We start from the raw sequence: 25,767 nt of genomic DNA, 5'->3' as shown, positions 1-25,767 counted from the left end.
TAATTTAAAAAACATTAAAAGTCCTACTGACCCCAAACTTATTAGACTAACTTTTAAGTGCATAATACTGTGATGAAATTCACTTTTTGCATTTAAACCCCCTGATTTTACTTTTCAGAATTTAAATAGTAATTTATTTTGACAAAACAGCACAGAATTGACTTTTTTGTCAGTAATCAACCACAACATATACAAGCTAAAAATGGTTTTAAGTCAGTAATTTCTATCTTTTGCTGTAGTGTGTCAGTAGGAAATATCAGTTAACATTTCCAAACATTAATTTTGCCATTAATTGTAATAATCCAATGAGATTTTTGTTTGCACAAGTAGCCAACAGCCAGTGCTCCACACAGAGATCTGTTCTCATTATCATCCAGTCTGTCTGGAATGACATGAAGAAATAGAACAAACGGAGACAGACTAAATCCAGAAGAACTGTGTCAACATCTCCAAGATACTTCAAGAGACCTACCTGCAAATTTACAGTACTGTTAAATGCTTTAGGCACCTGTGTAAAATGAGAATGTTGTCAAAAATAATGTTGTGAATAGATTTTCTTTATCAATTAACTTCTATTAACTAAATTTAAATCAACATTTGGTGCGACCATCATTTGCATTTAAAGCAGCTTTTGCCCAAGGTGTGCTTGTGCATAGCTTTTCAGGTAGCTTTGCAAGAAGGTCTCTTGAAGCATCTTGGAGATGTTGCCACAGTTCTTCAGGATTTCATCTGTCTCAGTTTGTTCTGTTTCTTCATGTCATTCCAGACAGACTGGATGATGATGAGATCAGATTTCAGGCACTGGCTGCTGTCAGGCTCCTTGTGCAAACACAAATCTCACTGGATTATTATGATTAATGGCTAAATGAATGTTTGGAATTAATGTCTGGCATTTCCTACTGACACACTACAGCAAAGGATAAAAATAACTGACTTAAAACCATTTTAGCTGGTAAAAATACTAGTGTTCTAATCATTTTGGCAACCACTGTATATAATTATGAGCTTACCAGCACTATCAGTGGATAGAAAAACATTCAATTATAAAATCAAAATGATTAATTATAATCATTGGACATGTTTATGCCTAAATACATAAATATTGGCCCTTGAGCAACAACAATATAGTATACTTTTTGTCAGTAGCTTGTGTGTGGCTAACTATTTTTCAAAAGTGTAGCTTGACTGCGATTATGAGTGACTTGTAGCTCGGCAGGGAAAAAGTCTCTTTCCCAACACTGCTGCTCACCTACCTTCAGTGGCTTTCTCTCTCCTCTCTCTGAAGGGTCATCTATCTCAGCACAGGGGTAGAAGCCAGGAAAGGGGGTGAAGGGGTTGACCCGGGGCCGGCAGGACCCAGAGAAAGCCCCCATGAGGCTGCTGACGCTGCGCAGTGAGGAGAGGACTTGAGGTGAGAGAGACGGGTCCGTCAGCAGATCTGAGACCAGGTTCCTGGCCTCGTTTATCACAGAGAGATCCACACCATTCCCACTCACTGCACCCTAAGTAGACAAAGAGTATGTATTAAAACATCCACAGACTGCAAAATCAGAAAGTTTGCTGCATAAAGAAACAGCAGCTTACAATGCATGTATCTGTTTATGGGACGTACACTGCCTCCTTGTGGTCATTTAAAAGTACAGCAGGATTTTAAACATTTGTATTTGCATTTGGCAGACAAGACACTTTAACCTAAAGTGAGTTACATTGCATTAAAGCTACACATTTTTTTTTAGTTAATGCATTCCCCAAGAATCAAACCCATAACTTTGGCGCTGCTGGCGCCATGCAATGTTTGAGCTACAGAAACACTATAGCATGCCACCCCACTGCTCCAGACTTGTGCCAGTAGTAACTGTAGCAAAGAATGACTCATTCTCGGAGCCATCCATTTGATAAATCCAGCCAAGTAGCAGAGACAGTTTTTGATGATATCCACTCAGCGGAAAAAAGGAACCGTTCATAATGATATTACAGGAAGAACTCTGGGTATCTATAAACTCAGCTAGTTTTAATCCATCTTCAGCCTTGTGCGTACATGCTGAGCTCATTTTATTGATTGTATTTAATTCAGACCTACATAATTTTTTTGAAGAGGGGAGGGGGGTTCTGATGAAAGTAATAAAGTGGAGTGGCGGCACTGCTGCAACCTGCGTGTGTGTGCGAGCTCACACATGTGTGTGGTAAAAGTGCACAGCGAGCACTTCCTCCAGGCTTTGACGTCATTTGGCAAGCTTTATGTGAGCCAGGATGAGGGTTATCCACTCGCAGGTCAGCCGCAGTAATGAGCGGCGGGCAGATGGAGGGGCTACAGGCCTCAGCATGCTTACAGGCTACAAACTGTCCTGAGACGGACGATATGAAGCTCGTTCAGACAGAAGGAAAGTGAGAGGAGATCTGTATGTGACGGACGACAAAGACTACCATCTCATTCCAGGCCGTAAATAAAGAATAAAATAAAACTTGCACACAACTAATATAATATAATATAATATACTATAATATAATATACTATAATATAATATAATATAATATAATATAATATAATATAATATAATATAATATAATATAATATAATATAATTAATGATTACTATGAAAAGTAAAAGCCACAAAAAAAATCATTATATCAATTTTTAAATCAATTTTATTTAATGATTTCAATTTTATACATTAATTTATAAATGGATATAGATAACAAACAGTGAATTAAAAACATAAATGTACTTCAGTGACCTGGATATTGGCTGGTTACCTAATAAAACTTACATAAATTGTCCTGATGAAGTACTCAAAAGTGTTTAAAAGCTAAACAGGAGTTGTACTGACCTGATATTGTGGCTTGTACCATTGTTTCAAGTCCCAGTCCCACAGGATCATCTAAAGGACACAAAACAAAAGCTCTTTAAAGTACATTTCATTCACGACTGCCACCCTTCACAAAACCTTTGGAAAGTTAAGACAAAGCAGCAGCTAAATGAGTTATTTTTGTGTTGCTGAAGTGCTTATTACCATGAAAAAATAAACACATTTCTACGTATTGGTTTAAACAAACCGATTGATGTGTGAGTGAACATTTTGTCAACACCTGAGCAACGCTTTTTTTGTGAGCTGAAAGCTGCTAAACGAAAACCTCTCTGTCGCTTACAGGAAAAAAAAAGAAAACCACTGTAACCACAATGAGACGTCAACAATAGCGCTCGCAGATCTTATCTAGCCAAACTACGTCATTTGACTGCATTTCCACGTTATCTGTCTCAGAGGCTCAGAGGAAAGTCACCCAACAGAAGCCAAGTCCCACAACACTATCGCTGAGATAGTGTCTGTTTTCTGGTATCACGAAGTAGCAAAGCGACTTTTACAGCTACAAGTTGTCTGATTATATATATATATTAAAAAAAGTATGCTTGAATAGTCTTGTAGACTAAAACTCGCTCTCAAATTAGAGGCCCAAACTTAGAAACACTTGCACAAGTCACAATTTCAGCACACACATACATTTCACACACTAAACAAACATTTCAGATTATGCTTTTAATGAAAGATAGCTTTTTCATTTGACAAATTTGGAATGCATGAGCCATATTAGGCAGGCTGACAAAATAAAAAAAAATGGGGTGCATTTATTTTTCAACATCAACATTTTTGTTAAATTTTATAAGAATGTATAAGGGAAAGGTATAAATTTTATGTGCTTTAACTAATAAGTAAATACATTTCTGTCCATTTTTCTGATCACCTTATAATTTTACAGTACAATTCTACATTTTTTAAACAACTATTTCATGTGGTTTGATAGCTTCATATTAATTAAAAGATTATATGTGACCCTGGACCACAAAACCAGTCAAAAGGGTCCATTATTTATTTATTTATACACCAGAAAGCTGAAAAAAATAAGCTTTCCAGTGATGTATGCTTTGTTAAGACAGGACAATATTTAGCCGAGATACAACTATTCGAAAACTTAAATGTGAGGGTGCAAAAAAAGTTTAAAGTTGTCCAAATAAGAAAAATGTTAAGAAGAAGGATTTTACAACATAATTTTCCACCAAGGTTTACAACAATAAAGAGAGATAAAATCCTTTCTTTCTGAGATATGGAAACTTTTCAGGGAACACCGGCATAAATGAATTTCGCAACCAAGCAAACACACATAAATCAACAAGAGTTCAACAGCATTAAACAGTGGCATGCCACAGTCCTAAAATAATCAGACAAGCACATTTCGAGAGAGTTCTCGGCCAACAACAGCTCATATGCGACTGGTCGCCATGTTAAGCTCAGAAAGTCAGTGTAACCGACTGGAAGCACTGCGTTTGACCACATGGGGGAGTACTGGTGATATGCGTGAGGAAAGCCTGGCTTCTCCACATGGCTCTGAGAGCGGCACAACAGACAAAGCAGAAGCGCCCTGCACCTGCGCTGGCCGTGTCATGTGTCACTTCCAGCAGCTCTGATCTTTAAAACCAGCAGCACTCTCAGGCACTCAGAGCTGTCCAAAAGACATGACCACAGACTCTTACTCATCCAACACGCACAGATGGACTTGATGGAAACGCACTCACCTGTTTTAACGGAGTGAAAAAAGTAACACATACACCACTTTAAGACACAAATAAAGACTGAATTCAATGTCTGGATTGGGATTTGATTATGATGCTGACACAGTGGCCTATGGCTCTCAAATCATCTGTTTTACTGATCAGACAGAGATGATCACCGTTAGCTGTCAGCATCTGCTTAACGCCATCAGACATTTAGTATGGCAAATAAGCACTGCCATGGCAACCTGACAGAGGCCGGCAAACAATAGTACAAACGTCATGGCAACCAGGATGGCGGGAGATAGATAGAGGAGAGATGTGTCCGAAAAAAGTGTCTGACACTTTCTGTCTCATACACAGGGAAGGCTTTGTGGGTCAAAAATGACCACCTAACATCAGACTAATAAATCAAGAGCTACATAAACGTAGACTTGAGTTTTGACCCCTCTGAATGCCACACAATGTCACAGAGTTACTTAAGCAAATCTCTCGATGTTCTTTCTGGTCTGTTAAGCTAGTAAACGTATAGATGGAACAGAGATTAACAGGAAAATAAAGGTGGGTCACTTTCATAAAATCTGCTTCCTTGAATATGTTACAATATTCGGACTCTAGTACACCTTGTAATAACAACATTTGCTTGGGTAAAGTGAACAGCACTAAATGCAGGTGTAATAAATAAGGCCCAAATAATTTTGTGAGCAAATTCGTACATAGTTGAAACTGCTAATTCATCCTAGACTATCATTCAAAACTTTGAGGTATTTAAGATTAAAAAAAAAAAATTTAAAAATTAAAAAATATATATTTTCAACATTCATAATAATACTGTACTGTTTTTAAGCAAATCAGTATATTATAATGATTTCTGAATTATCATGTGACACTGAAGACTAGAGTAATCCCTGCTGAAAATCAGTTTTGCCATCACAAAAATAAATTTCATTTTAAAATGCATTAATAATAAATCAGAAAAAGTTGTAACATTATTTCACAATATTACTGCAGTTTTGACCTAATAAATGCCACCTTGGTGACTTCATTCGAAATATTTTAGAGAAACTGGCTGATGTTGACATGCAGTGAGACACAGAAAGTTAACAAATATACTCTTTTAAAAAAGAATTCCATTTTAAACATGTTTGCCTTTAGATTAAAATGCATGTATATTTGAGAGTAACACTATTCAGATTTTCCTTGTACACTGTGACGCAGTCAGTGATGTTCGTAGTCATGAAATCAGAGACTCTCCCCTTGAAATCTGATCACAATTGGTCACAGGAGAAGCACTTGAGATTCATGTAACTACCAGGTGTAAACACCTGTAAAAAGTTAAAGGATATTGTCTTACCTTGACTCCATGAGCGTTTTCAAACAAGTTTTATATATTGTGAAAGGTAAAAAGTGCTTTTACAAATACAGTGAATTTATGAATCGCATAAATATTGTGATGTCTTTAGAGTTGCACCATTTGCTATCCTTGGAATAAATCAAAAGGTCAAATCTAAAACGTTACCTAAAATGTCTGGAAAAAAGTCTCTTATTGGTCACCAAGGCTGCATTTGCATGATTTAAAAATATATAAAAAATAATTAAACTGTTAAATATTATAATTTTATATGTTTTCTATGATTCCTGTGATGCTAAAGCTACATTTTAAGTCTTCAGTGTCACAAAATCCATGTTTCTTGAGCAAAAAAATAAATAAATAAATAAACATTTATTATTATTAAGGCTGAAAACAAATATTTTTGTGAAAACTGTGATACATTTTTTTATGATTCCTTGATATATAGAAAGTAAAAAACAAAACAGCATTTCTTTAAACTAGAAAAGTTTGTGACAAATGTAAAAAGTCTGTCACTTTTAATCATTTAATGCATCCTGCTGAATAAAATAAAATAATTGTACTGAAGAATTGCATTTTTAGCACATTTATATATAATGAGATTTAATGAAAGAAAAAAAAAATCATCTCAACTGACAATACAAGCAAAAAGTAGCAGGCTAAACACCCATACATGTACATGTGTAGAAATACACTCCCTTAATCCGACCCACAGGCAAAAAGAGAGAGTCTTGTTCTTTTAAGGACAGATAACCCTGTGAGTGTATTGTGGGAAAAATGTGTCATATAGTATTTGCATTACAAAACACCGAAACGTTAAAACACTCGAAAGTAGACTCTAGTTTTCAGACATTCGCCTACAAAAGGTCAAAGCCATCATACTTTACGTAAACCTAATGCTAACACAAATGACATGTGGGAACCGTGTTGACAATCAGACTAAATAAAAACGAGCCATCAACAAGACTAAAAAAACAGAACTTCCGTTACTAAATTGTATTTATGAGTGTTTTACTGCCTTGAGGTGTGAGATGGAGAGAGTGTAAGAGCGCTGTGTGTTTGTGTTTAAGAGAATCTCAGTTGAGTGGCTAAATAACTGCACACCGTCTGAAACCAAGAGGCCAACCAGGGCTGGCCAAACAAAAACAGCATCATAAAAGCCACAGCACTACACAGAGCCAGTCAAGAGCTTCATCAACACACAACAGACCAGCCTGTGAACCAGAACAACAAACCAACCGCTGATGAACACGTATCACTTTACATGCAAGGTTAGAGAGAGACAGAGGGAAAAACACCAGTCTGTAATTCATGATTTTATGAAAATGAGAAACCTGTTTTATTTGATTAGAAACACAGCAAACAGTTTGGTGAAGTTTGTTATAAGCAAATGCTGTATGATCAGAGATGAAAAACAATGAAAATATGGTCCGATATGCTACACGGGAAATGACAAACATGTAGTTATTGATTCCGTGTATGGGTGATTTTGAAAGCCTTTTCCCGTAACGCATTACAATAGGCTTCTTTATGTTAACATTGTGCAATACAATAGCACAAAAAACTACCAATTAGACATATTTCTACAGTATTTATTAATCTTAAATGTACATACTAATATTTTTTTAAGTTGTATAGAGCAACATTATGAACTAATGTGAATTAACAAAAACATATTTATAACATTAACCTAAATTAATAAATGGAAAAAAAAAGTTTTAAAATATGTTGTTCTATAGTAATGTACACTAGCAGTCAAAAGATTCTGTTCACAGTAAGATTCTGCTCACCAAGCATGCACTTATTTAATCCAAAGTACAGCAAAAACAGTATATTTTTACTATTTGAATACATTTCAAAATGTAATTTATTCCAGTGATTTTAAAGCTGAATTTTTAGCATCATTACTCCATTCACACAATCCTTCAGAAATCATTCAAATATTCTGCGTTGCTGCTAAAAAAACATTTATTATTATGTTGAAAACATAATAGATTTTGAATGGTACAGTGTATAATGTTACAAAAGCTTTTTTTAGTTCAGATAATGCTGATCTTTGGACCTTTCTATTTATCAAAGAATACTGATAGAACTGTACTCAACTGTTTTAAATTTTGTTAATAATAATAATAATAATAATAATAACGTTTCTTGAACAGCAAATCAGATCATGTGACACTAAAGACTGGAGTAATGATGCTAAAAATTTTGATTTGATCACAAGAGTAAATTACATTTTAAAATATATTCAAATAGAAAGCAGTTATTTCAAATAGTAAAAATATTTCACAATATTACTGCTTTTGTAGTTAAACATTAAAAACCCTACTGTTCAAAAACTTTTGACTGGTAGTGTATATCAAACATATAAATCAAATTTAAAATACCATTTAATGTTTTTTTTTTCAAAACAAAAAAAGAAAATATAATAATTATACTGCTATGTATCAAGGGGGCATTAAATTGATCAAAAATACTTTTGTATTGTAATAAAAAAAGAATGTATTCAAAGAATGTATCAGTTTCCACCAAAATAATCAGCACATCTGTTTTCAGCATTGTAATGATGAAAGAAAAATAAGTTTCTCAACAAAATCAGTATTTTAGAATGATTTCTGAAGGATCATGTGACACTAAGGACTGGAGTAATGATGCAAAAAATTTAGCTTTGATCACAGAAATAAATTACATTTTAAAATATATTCAAATAGAAAGCGGTTATTTTAAATAGGAAAAATATTTCACAGTATTACTGCTTTTGCTGTTTTTTGGATCAAATAAATGCAGGCTCTGTGAGCAGAAGAGGCTTCTTTAAAAACATTTAAAAAATCTTACTGTTCAAAAACTTTTGACTGGTAGTGTATATCAAACATATATAAATCAAATTTACACACTGCTATTTAATAATTTTTTGAAAACAAAAAAGAATAATTATACTGCTATTTATCAAGGGTGCATTAAATGGATCAAAAATACTTTTGTATTTTAATGGAGTAATTACTGCTAAAAATGAGAATGAGAATAAAACATTAAAATTGAATCATTCGTTTCAAATTCTAATAAATTTGTAATTCTAGACTTGGTAAGCATAAGCATCTTTAAAAACAATAAAAAGTTCAATACTAATCTTTCGAATGGTAGCGTATATTTATCAAAATACAGGAAAAATAGACCTGAGTTAAGAATTTAACATATAAGGGTTCACAAAAAACTAGGTTACTATGTAAATAAAAGCTTCAAAATAGAGTGATAAAATGCCAGGGCTAATATTTAAAACGTATGCCACCAAAAACACCATGTACAAAATGATGAAGTCCATATGTACAAAATGATGAGGTATATAATTTGAACCCACAAAATGCAGTCATTTGGAATAGCCCTATCATGGATGGTAGCAAGCGTGTGTATCTGTGTCCCAGTCTGTGTTCCTGTGGGTGTCGGAGAGCTGACGTCAGTGCAGGCTAACGCCCCTCACGGCTCAGCTCGTCTGCAGCAGCTGTGAGTGTGGGAAAGTCCTGGCTACTCTGCAGTCAACTCCAGCCAGTCTCACAAAGACAAGGTCAATGGCCCTCTCTCAAGTCTCATCTGACCCCTAGAGACGATCACATTTCACATTGAACATTATGACTTTTCGGCCGCATTGATCTGAATTGCAGATTTCATGTTCTCCGGGAAAACAGTGCAACGGTTCTGCATGAAATCACACAAGAAAGAATACATTTTAATCAGTTCTGATTTTACATTAAGCAACACCACAAAATCTAAACTGCTTCTAAGAAAAAAGGAAGTTGTGAAAATGCATCCCACATCCTAGTAATGAATCAATCCATGTGTACAGCAACCTGAAACATTTTTGGTGCCAAACAATTATCTGACAGATATTTATCCAATATCACTCCTTTGGTCCTTGAATTTGGGTACAACCCATCCTTTAATGGCTCACAGTCCTGGTCATTACAGAGTTATGCCGTCTTCTGGAAAGCAGTCAGTGACTTCATGCTGAGCAGTGATTATGTCTGGCTCTCAGTCGCTAGTGTCAGGACTCTGACGGACAGGAGAAAGACTGTGGAAGAGGCTTATGTTGTCAAGAGGAGCTGGCAGGCCTATGGAACATTCCCTGTGCGGAGGGGAATGAAGAGACAACATGGGAGCATCACTTCTCTACAAACTACTGAGGGTAGTTACAGATACAGATACAGACCAGAAGCGGCTACAAGCTTCTATCGTTCCACTTGGCCGAAAAAGCTATGATGGTGATTGTGTGATTACAGTCTTCCAGGAAATGATGCAAGTCATTATAAGGCGCTCTAAAACAAAGATGCTGTAAATGGGTTGATGCATCAGTTGCAGTTTTATAAATTATTAAAACTGGTTATGGGGTGATAATGGAGAGCCGTTCCAAAGGGAGGGTTTGAAAGCATTTCCCCACAATGTCGTCACGGGATGATGATTTTGATGGCTTTTCTTTTCTTCTCTCCACAGTAAAGACAATGAGCTTTAAAATGGTTTATTGTCTCTTTTCACAAAACATGACAATCTACCATAGTAAAAAAAATCCTATGCTATAATTTATTTAAAATACATTTATTTTATACAAAGTATACTTCCAACCATTAACATATTTACTGACATATCACTGTTGTAAAATTATAATTTGGAGTATTTCATTTAGAGTATTTTTTATTGCACAATGCACATTTTTTAACATTATCCCTAAACCGTGTTTTAATATCACTATTAATAATGACTGTATGATTTCAGTCTTTAAATGCAAGATATTCAACCCTCTGGGCCTCTTGGTTTAAGAGTCACACTTGGCTCCTTCGCAGTTAAAAGTGACAGAAGCCTTAAAAAGTAACTTTTTTTGTTCTTCAGGAAAAACAATGAAATATATTTTTGTTTAATAATATTTTGTGATTATTATTTAGAATTTTGAGGAGTTTTAATGATACTATGCAATATTTATAAAATTTTAATAAACATTTTTTTTTCACTAGAATTGTTTGAACATTTGAAAAAATGTTGTATTAAATTATTTATTTACTATTTTTCAATAAATGCTACATTTCACATTAAAATTGCTTAAATGCTGAACACTTTTTTTCAGCACAGTGGCTGATTTGTAGCTTGTACTACCAAAAGATTCTCTGATTTATTGCAGTTTTTTGTATTTCCTATGTCGGTCATTTTTGACTGTGAAGAAGCCAAGTGTGACTTTTTTGACCCTTTAACATTTCTGAATCATGTCAGTGATTTGTTTTTGTGTGCTCACATAGCTAACACAACAAGTCACTAAGTGTCATCTAATTCCGATAAAGCTACGATTTTTACAATTTTAAAACTATTTTTCAGTCAAAAATGATCAAAGAGGCCCAGAGGGTTAAAGTGTACCTGAAGTATACTTGCAATAGTTCCACTTTAGCACAATTAAATATACTTTAGTATATCTTTAGTTGGACTTCAGCACTACTTCCGCACAATTAAAGTGCATTAACTACTAAATTAGTTATAAATTTAGTATACCAGTTTAAAATAGCAAAAGTACAATTGCAGGGTATTTTTATTAAACACATAAATAAGTAAATGTATCTAAAGTATTCTTAGCACAAAAAAAGTGTATTAATTCAAATACATTTTAGTATTTTTTTTCACTAGTGTAAACATCACAAGAACTAATTTGATTTGGGTCTGGAATGCAGTTAAGCTCTAAGACGTGTTCCAGTTTATTGTGTGTTGTTGTCTTAGTCTCAGTCTGAGCTTTCCTGCATCTGCTTTAGCCATCGCCATTTGTTTTGGTATTACTGTAGGGGGCTGTGGAGGTGGGGTTATTCAGTGGTCAGCCAGAGTATCTGATTCGCTAGACTAGAGGAAGGGAATCCTATCCCGTCTAGGGATGTGCAAAACTACATATTGGAAAACTAAAACATTACTAAGAACTGTTTTCAAAAAAATATTTAGCTTTTTAACAGAGCATCTTAAAGACTATACTGATGACACCAAAAATGTTGGCAAAAAATACATTTAAGAAATATAAATATCTACACTACCAATCAAAAGTTTTTTTTATGTTTTTTTTTTTTTTAAAGAAGTCTCTTTGGCTCCCCAAGCCTGTATTTGATTTTAAATTTTGAAATTTTTAAATGTCTTTACTATTTAAAATAACTGTTTTCTATTTGAATATATTTTAAAATGTTATTTATTCCGGTTATTTAAAAGCAGAATTTTAGTATCATTAACAAGTCACATGATCCTTTAGAAATCATTCTAATATTCTCATTTGTTTTGTTAGTAAAAAAATTTGCAGGTTTCTTTGATGAATAGATAGTTCAGAAGAACAGCATTTAACTAAAACAGAAATATTTTGTAACATTATAAATGTCGACTTCACTTTTGACCAATTCAAAGCATCCTTGCTAAATAAAAGTATTCATTTCTATAATCCCCCCCCCCCCCCCAAAAAAAAAAATACACAGACTCCAAGCTTTTGAATGGTGTAGTGTATAATGTATAATAATCCAAAAGCTTTTTATTTTAGATAAATGCTGATCTTTGGATATTTCTATTTATTGAAGAATCCTGAAAAAATGTACTCAACTGTATAAAATATTGATAATAAAAATAATAAAAATGTTTATTGTAGAGCAAATCAGAATATTAGAATGATTTCTGATGGATCATAAGACACTGAAGACTGCAGTAATCATGCTGAAAATTTAGCTTTGATCGCAGGAATAAATTTCATTTTAAAATATATTCAAACAGAAAGCAGTTACTTTAAATAGTAAAAATATTTCACAATATTACTGCTTTTGCTGTATTTTGGATCAAACAAATGCAGGCTTGGTGAACAGAAGAGAATTCTTAAAAAAAAAACATTAAAAATCTTAATGTTTAAAAACTTTTAACTGGTAGTGTATATTTACTTTATATACTATCTACTGTATGTATGTTTAAGAAAAAGTGTTAAGCTCACAAAGGCTGCACTTGATCAAAAATACAGTACAAAATAGATTTTCAAATGTAAATTATTCCTGTCACGTGATCTTTTAAAAATCATTATAATATGCTGATTTGGCACTCAAGAATTTTTTTTTACTCTTATCAATGTTGAAAACAGTTATGCTGTATAATATTTTTGTGGAAACTTCAGGATTCTTTAATAAATGAAGTTCAAAAGCACAGCATTTATTTAAAATAGAAATAGGCTAATACAACAGTCACTTTTGATCAAATGAATGTGTCCTTGCTGATCAGAAGTATTATACCCATACATACACTGACTTTTTTCTGCATTATTCATATGATACGAGCAGAACTCCTGAAAAGCAAAATGGAAAAGTAACACAGCAGCCAAATGCTAAATCGCAGGCCAGCAGCCACAAAAGTGACTGTCATGCTCCCTTCGCCAACCAACCAGATCCTAGTCACACCAGAGCGGGTGCTGTGAACAGGTGGGGAGGCTTTACGGGGTCATCAGGGCAGCCCTAGAGTTTGGCTGCCCTCTCTTTCGCCCTGCCTCTGCGCACAGCTGGCTGGCTGCACCGCACCACGTTGCCCCTCTGCTGTCTTGGCACAGCTAAGAGCAAAAAGCTCCAAAGTGACTGCTCTTTTTTTGGGCTGAAATGAAAATCCTGCTGTCTGAAGTGTGACTCTGAGAGCAGGGAATACAGTCTATTTGAGTGCATGAGGGATCTCTGACAATGCTGACACAGAAGGCACTCAGGGGACAGAAAGCGATAGTTCATCACTGCTTGTGTGCGTCAATATGATCAAATATAAGCAAAAATAATGTGGACTTGAGCACGCATGTAAACGGGACGTCCCAGCTGTTGTGCTTCTCTGATTTACAGCTAACCTTTCTGGGGTCACCTGCCTCCAACACAAACAGATGCTGCTGACGCAAACCGGGTTCGGTCCACAGTGTTCCTCTGTCACAACGCCTCCATTCCAAGAACCTTAACAGGAAACAAAGGGGGAGACTCCTGGAGGAGGGAACGAGGGTTTCCCAAAGGTTGGCCTTGACTCATGTAATCAAACTCATGTAAGTGTGGCACCTTGAAAATGAAACCCGAGCCGGTCGGACAGTAAATCTGTGCCGAAAGTTGTGTATCGTTTGGAAGACCTGGCTCTGAACCTGCTGACGACGTGATCTCGCATTTTCCACTCTCTCAAGTCACACTAATTCCGTCAAATCCTACTCCTGGATTGGATTTTTCAGATCTCTTCCAAAGTCCAGCACACAGATGCTTGGGAGGTGTCGTCAGTACTGGGACGCCTTGTTTTAAACTGACCTGTGATTCTGATAAGATGTTAAAGCTAATAAAACTGACTAAAATGATCAAATTTTAATAATCAGCCTGAAGAAATCTGACAAATACCGTCTACACCAAGGCAGGAATCTTAAAGGCTGACAGAACTTCTGTTTCAACATAAGGTTTTGATTAAGTGTATAAAACGAACAATATTACAAGAAGTAGTGTGCAAGCAAACACGAAGATCTGTGAAAAAATGCACCATGAAGACAAAAAAAAGTAAAAAGTAAAAAAAAATACAGCAGCCAACTTCTTGAGAGTTCAAAAGCTACCTACACACGCAAGGCTAATCTCTGTTAAAGTGTCTGTCTCTTCACTCATTCTTCAGGTTTTGGCTGTTGGCTGCACGCCAGACCGAGCAGAGCTTGCATAATAACAAACACGTTTTTGCAGGAACAACAAAAATGCCACAAGCTGAGGAAGGTCAACAATATTACGTCAATGATGAACTTTTTCCCACAATGGTATGCTTCAGGACTAAATGGCCCATCGCTATTTGGCTTTGTTCTGCTTTACACTCATCAAAAAAGTCGACATTATACGAGTCAAAAAGTAACAAAGAACCACACACAAACATGTTTAGAAAGTACAAGAGCTCCAACGAGCACATGGGCTCAAAACAAACCACACAGACAGGTTATGGTCTATATGTACACGATAATGTGAAGAAATGCACTAGTGCAGAATTATTTCTGTAACATGTTTGACATCACAAACATAATATGTACACTACTGTTCAAAAGTTTGGGTTTGATAAAACGTAGTATTAAAAAAAAAATATGCTCATCAAGGCTGTATTTATTTGATCAAAAGTCCAGGAAAAAAACTGTAATATTTTGAAATATAATTTTAATGTTATGTAACCATTTTCAATGTGAATATATTTTAAAACGTAATTTATTCCTGTGATGGAAAGCTGAATTTTCAGCATCACTACTCCAGTCTTCATTGTCACATGATACTTCAGAAATCATTCGAATAAGCTGATTTATTATTAGTGTTGAAAACTGTTGTGCTGCTTAATTTTTTGCTGGAACCTGTGACATTCTTTTTCAGGATTCTTTTATAAATAAAAAGTTAAAAGGAACAGCATTTATGTAAAACTTTTGTAACAATATAAACTACCATTTAAAAGTTTGTGGTCAGTAAATTTGTCTTCGTTCTTTTTTAAAAAGAAATTAACACTTTTATTCACCGAGAATGTGTTATATTGATAAAAAGTGATAGCAAAGACTTATTGTCAGTAAAGATTTCTATTTAAATAAATGCTGATCTTTTGAACTTTTTATTCATCAAAAAATCCTGGTAAAAAAAAAAAAAAAAAGAATCACAGCTTCCAAAAAATATTAAGCAGCACAACTGTTTCCAACATTGATAATAAAAGTAATAAATCAGCATATTGAAATGATTTCTGAAGGATCATGTGACACTGAAGACTGGCATAATGGTGAAATAATGAAAATTCAGCTTTGCATCACAGGAATAAATTATATTTTAAAATATATTAAAATATAAATCCTAATCTAATTTCACTGATCCCAAACTTTTGAACGACAGTGTATATTTTCACAACATTTAATATATTTTTAATATATTTGGTATTTAGGCGCTTCAGAAATTATTCCAATATACTGATTTGGTGCTGCATTTTTTTTTTTTTTTTTCAATGCTGAAAACAGATGTGTTGCTTAATATTTGGTGGAAACCATTCAGGATTCTTTGATGAAGAGAAAGATAACAGGATTTTAAAATAATAGAAAATCTGTACTGTTACTTTTGACCAATTTAATGCATCCTTGCTAAACAGAAGTACTAATTAGTTAAAAAAAAAAACACTTTTGAACGTTAGTGCACAAAGCATATAGAGTTTTGTGCTTAAAAATATATTAAATAAATGATACATATATAAATAATAAAATCATTCAACAATACAGATTTTTTTTCTGCTAGCCCATATTTACTGGCCCCACAACATATGATAAATATGTTATTTTTTTGTAGCAAACAATTACATACCAGGAATAGCTTTATATTTTTTGCAAAACAGACTCAATGACAGCTAGAAATTTATATGAAACACACTTTGGCTAGAATACTGATTTGTTTATAATTTTTCTACCAGTTGTAACAAGCTCCAAAAACAAATCACATATCATTACATTACCTTAGTGATATTTAACTTGGCGAAATTGACAACCATATCCAATTTGCAATAAACCATCAAATTTTTGCAAGTCCAAAAAAACAACAACAACCACCAACAAGTACATAACCAACAAACAAAATACAGTGACAACCCGCTTTCATCAACTGGTCTTTTTGGCCTTTCTTATTGATCCCTGAATAAACAAGAAACATTGAGAACAAAAGTTGAAGCAGGTTTTGTTCAGATCAGTTTTGAAAGCTTATCCAAACTAGTCTTGTTCCAGAGCGAGCACATGGAGTTCTAGCAGGAGTGTGTGACATATTGACTGACTCTCTCAAACTCTGGCTAATAGGTCAGTGTGAAAAGTCTAGAGCATGAAAGGTGAAGCAGCCTCATTCGACCAATTCAAACTCCTCCCTTGCCTTTCTATTTATTATTGCCTTCTAGAAGCTTTCATTGCAAAATAGAGGTTAAACTACAAGCTCCAAAGGATCAAGAGGTATACAATATTTCCAAGCCACATGAAAAAAGAAAAAAAAAAAAACATTAGCGTTTTAGGTTTTATCATAAAATCACTTATTTTCAGCTTATTGCACCCAATATATTTAGCGGCTTAGCTAGCATATTGCGTCCATACGGCAACGTTAATGCAAGCCATCAGTGTACTTTTGAGATTAGATTCTGCGAGGTAGTTTGATCCAAAGTTAAAGCACATCACTCAATAAATCACACACCCATTAATAGTTTGAGGCAGGTGGCATTTCATGTGGGTTCAGCTTTATCTGCTCCCAGTATCCTCTATTGACCTAGACCTCAGCTGTTCAACCAAGCACAAATAGGTCTAAATGACTCTGGACACTGGCTATGTGCCCTACCGTCATCAACACCCTCAACAGACCCTCTTGATGATAAGCTTCTTGAGCTCAGCGTTCATTTGCCAGTCCACCAGTTTACCAAGTTTATCTACTTCTAGTGGACGTTATTAAAAAAGATTGATAATGCACACACTTTCACAAATTATTTCTTCTGCCAAAGTAAAAAAAAAACCTAAAATGTATGCTAAGTATACTACTAATACCCTGCAGTTGTACTTTAGGTATACTACACTGGTATACTTAAAAAACAGTCTGCTAAACTGGAAAAACTAATTTTGTGCTTAACTTTAATTGTGCGGAAGTAGTGCTGAAGTCTGACTATATATACTTAAGTATATTTGATTGTACTAAAGTGGAACTATTGCAAGTACACTGTAAAAAGTTTTAACCAGTTTCAACTTAAAAACTTAAGTTCGGCAGCTGCCTTAACATTTTAAGTTAAATCAACTTAAAATACAAGTAGTTTCAACAAGTTGATTTAACTTAAAATTATAAGGCAGCTGCTGAACTTAATTTTTAAGTTGAAACTGGTTAAAACTTTTTACAGTGTATACTTCAGATACACTTTAATAAAAGACTGATATTACACAGAGATCACACAATCCTTATTAATAGTGATATTAAAACACATTTTAGGCATAATAAGAAATGTGCAATAAATAAATAGTCTAAATAAAGTTACATTATAATTTTATATCAGTAAGTCTAAGTGTTATGTCAATAAATATGTTAATGGATTTGAAGTATACTTAGTATACAAAAAATGTAGTTTAAATAAATGATGCCATCAGGGTTTTTTTGTTTGTTTGTTTGTTTGTTTTAACACTAGAGTGATTCTGTCTGGATGTTAATCCAGAATTATCTCTTGAAAACCAAAATAAAAACTATTAATAGTAATTTGACATTATCAATATATATAAATAAATAACTTTAAAAAATGTATCACTAAATTAATTAATTAATTAATTAAAAACTGTCAAAAAGCAATAAGCAAAATATTGACATTTAACAATTTATTTGATGTCTTGACTAAACTCAACACCATGATACAAGCAAAAACTGATAAAAAAAATATCAAATAAAAGGTGACGTGCAAAATAACAATACAAAACAATACATAAAACAAAACATAACAAAAAATAAAAGGTTATGTGCAAAATCTGAAAATATTCTATAACAAGCTCAACACAATGATAAAAACAGCTACCAATAAAAATAAGTACACAAATAAAAATAAAATAAAACAAAATAAAATAAAAAAAATAGGTGATGTGAACAATATTGAATTTTTTTTTCGGGCATCTTGAAACTTCATAAGCCTGATGTCACCAAGACGTTACTGAAGATTGTCCGTGTATTTTCTTGTAAATCTAACGTGCAACAGAACTATAAAACTGTGTTCAGAAATGTTACAGAACGTGATCTAAGATTGACTCTAAAGTATGCTTTGACTTCCCTCTTGTCACCATCCAGAGCCAGTCATATATTTTATGTAAGTGACTTTGAAAGGAAGGGGCAATAAATAGTGTTTTGCTGACAGACAGACGTTTATGCAGTAATTGCCTTGTAAATGAAGGCTGAACGAACACAGGCCACTGTTCCTTACAGTTTGATGGAACAGAAGACAAGTACACGCACACACACGACAGCCTCACGCATAATTGATCCATCAGAGTTTCTCCAGAACTCCAGTGTTAACATTTACACCCCATAACGTCTCCAAAACGTCAACATGCTGGATACAACACGTCAAGCCCTGGAATTTTTCGCTCCGCGGAGCACGGCTCATGCCAGACTGATTTGTGTCAAGTATGGCCAAACACACAAACAGCCCTGGCAGAGAGGCGTCCTCTCATGCGGAGGGGAAAGAGAGTCGGAGCACAACAGGAAGACTCTACCTGATATGGCCATGGCTGCCAGATAGGCCCAGGCTGGAGGCCTTGTAAGGGAACATCTGGCTTTATCTTGGAATCAGCGTGGACAGACCTCTCACATAAACACAGGCGCTCTGGAGCGCTGCAGATCTCCAGTCACTAACAAGCCTGCGAACGGCGCCGAGCTGCCATCTATTAGAGAACCCAGAGAAATCGCCTGTTGACAAGTGAATCATTTACAAACAAGTGGACGCTCGGGGCCACAGGCTTCTTAACTGCTTATCAAAGCGATCATATAACCATGAGTTCTTCCTGCTTAACTCTTACATACATATCAATCATATCTAACCAATGAACTGTAAATCAGGGGTCTCAAACTTAAATGACCTGCAGGCCACTAACCAGGTGGTGCCGCTGACAGCCAGTTGAAGACTTGAAGACAAATAATTCAACAAAGGCATACGCTTTTATATTGTATAAAAATATAATGAATAAATAATTAATCAATTATTATGTGTTAAAAAAATATTATTAATTAAAATAGTAGATATACCATTTTTATATACATGGGTCAAAAATGTTAAGATGTCCACATCAAAAGAAATTTACAAAAGTGATTGTATGTCCATGGAAAGCACATTAAATAAATGTAAAGTGTATACTTTTAAGGTTTCAAATAAGTTTTTGGAGAATAAAATCAAAATTTGTTTAAAATAATGTTACATTGTCAGTCAGTGTAACACAATATTTATGTAATAATTCCAACAACATGCTTATTTTGACTGGTACATATTAAGATATATAAAAGAATAAGGGAGCATATTAAATTTTATTGTTTTAAATGAGTAAAAAAAAAATCTTACTGACAAATGGGCAAAATCTAGTGGCAAATATTAAAAATGTAGAATTACAATAAATTATTATTTGGGGTAAAAGTAATCTGTCTTTTAATATGTCATAAATAATTTTTTGTTGTAAATATGGCTGACAAGACTGTTACACTAAATGACATCTTAGTGGGTGTCTTTTGTAAATCAGGGAAAAATATGATATTTATTTTTTTTGCTCAGAAAAACAGTTAACAAAGATGAAATTAAATTAAACAGAACTTTTAAATATTTTTTTGGAACAACAACAAGAATTTAAAGCAGTATTACACTTATTATTGTTTTTATGCTTAAGCCCTTTTTTGTCTTTGACCCACATTATAGTATTATAGTAATAATTATAATAATATAAAATAATATAAATATATAGATTTATAATAATATATTATAAATAAGGCATTATAATATACATTGTATATTTTACATACAATATAAATAATACAATTAAAAAAATAAAATGACTTTCTACATCAAACAGGTAGCAAGCCCATCTAGACAGCAGAAACATTAAGCTGGCTTTGATGTAACTATCCAAAGAAATATATAAATGGTATGTGTAATACTTTAGTTGGACTTGCTGTGAAGTGTATCAAAAAATAGAAACAGGCCTTCCAGACGGCACTGTTGATTATGTTGGGAGCAATCTAGTTTTGTTGTGACAGACGGGTGTCGTCAAACTTTTTTGATGTATGCAGGATTGTTTGTTGTCCTAGCGTACAGTTCATATTTGTAGTTAAGGCCTGTAAAAAGCCATATAGCAAAATATATTTAACCTAATGTATTTCAGGCTACTGTTTAACCAACATTTAGGAGAACTAAGGTGTACTATACTTTGAAAACTATGCCAGTTATTTTCCGTAGTAAACAACAGCACCCAGGAACATTTACATTAAGATACAACCCTTTACACAGTTATCCAATAAACACACAACTATGTTAAAGAGATAATTCACCCAAAAATGAAAATTCTGTCATTAATTACTTACCATCATCTCGTTGCAAACTCATAAGACCTTCATTCATCTTCTGAACACAAATTAAGACAAAAATGTTTGCAATTCGTAATGTAATCAATCAACTGGAAAGTATGGTGATATCTATTAGTTCATTTGTTTTTACCCTGTTCTTGGCAATATTGAGTACTACACTAAAAGTCACAGCAACTATACAAATGGCTAGGGCTGTCCCCGACTATGAATTTTCATAGTCGAATCAGAATTTTCGAATCTTTCTATAGTCGACCGATAGTCGAATCATCTTATGTGCGTGTGTGAATGGGTTGGGAGGGGCACGACACTATAGTCAGCAGGAGGGTAAAACTATTTTTATTTTATAAGCGACCAAAACTGCCTGCCAACTGACAGACAAACTTATTTAGGTTTAAATAAAAACACAGAACGCGTCTTTTAGTTCTAAAAACGCGAGGCGCACAGCATTGCCTTTTTTGGTGACTTTCAATGAAAGAGCAGTGTGCTGCGTTTTTTTTATGTTGCTAAGCAACGACCAAAACAGCTGTCCTGTCAGTCAATTCAAAGGATTATAGCGCGAGTGCTCTAACTTAGTTTTTTGCTGTTAAGTAAACTGTCATATTAGCAGAAACCCTAAATAATACAGCTCCGGGTTACCCACAATAGACACCAAAGGTTTCTCCTCCATTTCTTGCAGTCTCCGGACTTTTTAAGCAACGGTAAACTTTCGCCATCACAACAGAAGACCCGCATCTCCATTCATTCGATTGGACAATGGAAAAGAACGCGAATGACGTTGGGTGTTTTTCCGCTCAGAGTTGATTTTTTTTTTTCAACTTCAGGCGCTCAGAGCGCTCCTGCAAAACGCGAGGCGCAGCAGCCGGGGGCGCATAAACAGGGCACAGAACGCTCACTGCCAACAGAAAACCATTCAAAAAGGCGCCTCCAACTGCAAAAACGCGTCAAGATGGTCCTCATCTCGTCATGCATCAGAGAAAGTGAAAATTAAATTTGTCACAGGGGTGGTTGGAATTATTCACAAACACGTTAAAAATATTTACTGAACGCTTCTTTCTTTTCACTTTTGTTTTTACTGCATTATCATAATCAAAGGCTGTATATAACTTAATATAACCGTACAAAACCAGTAGTTCTGTGTGCAATTAGACATTGAGCACCCCCATATTGGCAAAATGGTATGATGCTCGTTTCACCCGCGAAGATTCGACTGTGAGATCGGTGGTCGAATCAGGCTCCGCATATCGATGCATCGAATTTTCGACTATTCGGGGACAGCCCTACAAATGGCACACATTGACAAAGACGAATAAAACCAGCAATAAGATATTTCATACAAAGCTTTTTGATGATTGTGGCAGTAGTGTTAAGCATTGAGCTCACAGGGGGCCTGTTATTAAAGAGCAGCGAGGAAGAGCTGTGAGAGCTCAGAGGGGATCAGGGCAGGAAAGGTCAGCCATCTAGTGTGCGGCCATAGTATGTGATGTTTCACTGTGGGATCTCACATGCGCAGGACTTTATGCTTGCATGTTGTCTGTCTTACACAAAAGTCTAGCCAAGAAAGTACAACAAGACAAGACTGTAAACCGAACTAACGTGCTATACCCTTTTACAAACTCACTGTGTTATCGTGATTTGCACCTGGCAAGATGTGTACTCTGCCTGCTGTCAATCAACACAATCAAATTCCGGGTATTCTGGCCAAAACACTTTTAATTAAATATTAGAGACTGATTTTTTTTTCAGGGCAAGCTTTGCGAAATGCCTGAAAAATGCCCTCTTGTCGCCAAATGTGAGTGTAATGACTTGTTTTATGAGAAACATTAAAATGGTCCATTGTTGGCAAGTCGACTTGTGATAGGAGTGTTGTTCTGGATCAAGAGTCCAAATCATGACAGGAGAGTGTGAAAGAGAAAACGTGCATATGCGAGAAACAAGCCTGGGAGAAATCAGAAATCCAGGTCTCGTCCACACTCTGATGTCCAAACTAACTAAAGTACTTTTCTGAAAGAAGCACGGAAGCAACAAACTAATCAAAAGTGACAGTAAAGACATTTATGATGTTGCAAAGGATTTCCATTTCATATAAAAGTTCTTTTCAACTGAAAAAAGTAGTATGGTTTCCACAAAAAATCCACTAAGCAGTACACGTTTTCAACATTCATAAAAATAAGAAATGTCAGCATATTAGAACGCTTTCCAAAGGTTGATGACACTAAAATCTATGAAATAGGAAACAGTTATTTTAAATTGTAACATTTCACAATATTCCTTTTTTTAATTAATACAGCCTTGCATGGTGAGCATTAGACAATTTTCAAAAACAAAAACAAAATCTTACCAGCCCCAATTTTTAAAAGGCAGTGTATATTAGAAAATATTTGAAAATTTAAAACACATTTTAAAGTCACTAAATAAATAATAATAAAAAAATGTAAAATTGTATAAAATAACACAAATAAAAAAATCACTATTTGAAAACTAACTCAAATTTCTTATTCATTATTTTAGACATTCTTCTGTCATTCACTTAAATGCACAGCCTGATTATCACAAATGCTGTCACCAAAAAAAAAAACATTTTAAAAATACACCTGATGTGATTTCCTGCTTTCAGCTCGTGGTGTTTCTTCACTCCTCAATGATTCATAACCATGACCAACTAAACACGCACTTCAAAACAACACATGGCCTGAGTTGAATGTGTATGTTTCTGGGTGTCTTACACTGCTTTATTTGATTATATATATATATTTATGCTGCTTATATATATATTATACTACTATCGTCATTATATTCTTATCTTTCTCTAGCAGCTGTTTTGCTCCTGACTGTGACAGTATTGTTTTACTACTATCCCTCTAAAAACAACTGTAATTTTTTGTTTTGTTTTGTAACTTTATTAAGTACTGCCAGGTTCTTGCTAGATCCTAATCAGTTCATGAATACAAAATGTATACATACTGGTGCTGTCAATCGATAAAAAAAAAAAGTTAGTTAACTTATTAATCACACTTTTTTTTCTGAAATGAATCGTGATTAATCCCACCAACCACGTTTTTAAATATACTTCTATATTGCAATAATTTTAAATTCAATCTTCAAATTAATGTAGAAACAACATCAAGACAGTACATTTTTAATACTTATACAATATTTTATGACTGAAGGCGAGTATCACTGATACCAATACTACTGATGTCTCTAGGAAATAGTTTTTTCCTAATATTTAACCATTGACTACAGCCATTCAACATTACAGTGTAATTGAGAGCTATCGATTTTAACATTTATTACACTTTTAAAAAACCTTCACATAAACCCATTATTTACTTGTGCCCTTTAGCAAGTAGGAAATATACAGAAATTGAACAAAGTTATCAAACACTAAATTCTAAATTAAATATAGATAAATCCTTAAAGCTACAAAAGGTATTGGTTTCCTCTTTTTTCATTTGTTCTTTGATTAACAGACACCACAGCAGCTAGGTTATTAGGTTATTTGGCTGCTATTACTTTAAGAGCTCCCGCTGCTGAACGTGACACGGATCACACACACATGCTTGTGATTTCATTCTCACTTTAAAAGCGGTCCTATTATGCTTTTTCACTTTTTGAATTTTAGTCAGTGTGTGGTGTGTATGTTTGGGCATAAAAAACATCTACAAAGTTACAAATCTTAAAGTCCACTCCAAAGGGAGATATTTAATTTTCAAAAAATCCCTTTTCAAGAACTACAACGGACGGCTCCTTTGGACTACTGCGTTTATTTCCATTAGAAAATCATTCAAATAAATCCTGCCTACGGAAATTCGAATCATTGGTGGGTGGGGAAGGACAAGGTGAAGGATTCGCTTTAGCGATGTAGCATGGACAGCCACATCTGGGATGCCTCAGCGAACCACAGAGAGCGGCTCGTATAAACGCGTGCATTGACTAAAGTGACCGCGAACTGCTCCGGTAGCCGTGCTGGAGCCGCGCCATTGGCGTGTGCGGTATAGAGGGTCAAAACACATGAGGAGCCGCAGCTCATGTAAACACAAGCATTGACTAGAGTGGCGATCATTGGTTGCCGCGCCGTAGACGTGTGCAGTGTGTGGTAAGAGATTTATTCATCATACAGTGTAGATAGCTTCACTAGCCTTATGCTGGAGCTGGTTTCGGGCATGTAAAAAACCTCCTTGCGATCCGATGTGTTTTTGTAAGAAAAATACCCATATTTAAAGTGCAAGAATCACTTTAATATAGCTTGTGCAGTTGTACAAGAAACTTGTGGCAAGACTGAAATGCCGTCTAAGCTGTTCGCCAATTGCAACGCAGTGGGACTACTAACCAATCACAACACACTTCGTTTTTCGGAAGGCAGACCTTCATCAAACCTGGAACTAATCAAGCCATTTGTGCCAGCTATTGTAATAATGTAAATTATGTGAAAAATCAAGCGTTTTTCGAACCACCAAGCATGAGAGCATGTTCTAGTGCACCCCCAAAACAAAATAAAGACTTCGTAAAAGAGCATAATAGGACCCCTTTAATAGAAATGATACAGGCTACAGCACGCCATTGCCACATTTGTACATGCAATTGAAGCGTAACGGCTGACAGGACAGGTAAATTCATTTTTACTGACATATGGCCTGACAACATCTCATCTGACCGCAGTTCACTGTTGTTCTACTGAAGCTCCCTCATGACCTGTACCTTTCCCACGCGCGTTTGACTAGTGCCTGGCACAAAAGTGCAGTTGGTTTGTGTGTCTGAAAAGGCTCTCATTTTATGTGGTCATAAGGACG

General features: G+C 34.7%; 1 protein-coding gene across 1 annotated transcript in view; it reads right to left on the bottom strand.

Moving 5' to 3' along the window:
• The window catches only part of pde3b (phosphodiesterase 3B), a 59,000-nt gene that overhangs the window by 8,123 nt on the left and 25,110 nt on the right, over nucleotides 1-25,767 (bottom strand). The window contains exons 2-3 of the mRNA XM_073836626.1: nucleotides 2,829-2,879; nucleotides 1,254-1,502 (exon numbers count right to left, since the gene is read on the bottom strand). Coding sequence (XP_073692727.1) covers nucleotides 1,254-1,502; nucleotides 2,829-2,879 — 300 coding nt within the window. The remainder of the gene's footprint in view (nucleotides 1-1,253; nucleotides 1,503-2,828; nucleotides 2,880-25,767) is intronic.

Source organism: Garra rufa, chromosome 3 (assembly GCF_049309525.1).
Source record: "Garra rufa chromosome 3, GarRuf1.0, whole genome shotgun sequence".
Taxonomy (NCBI): Eukaryota; Metazoa; Chordata; class Actinopteri; order Cypriniformes; family Cyprinidae; genus Garra; species Garra rufa.
The sequence above is the reverse complement of the archived record's forward strand: the minus strand, read 5'-3'. Positions and strand labels throughout refer to the sequence as shown.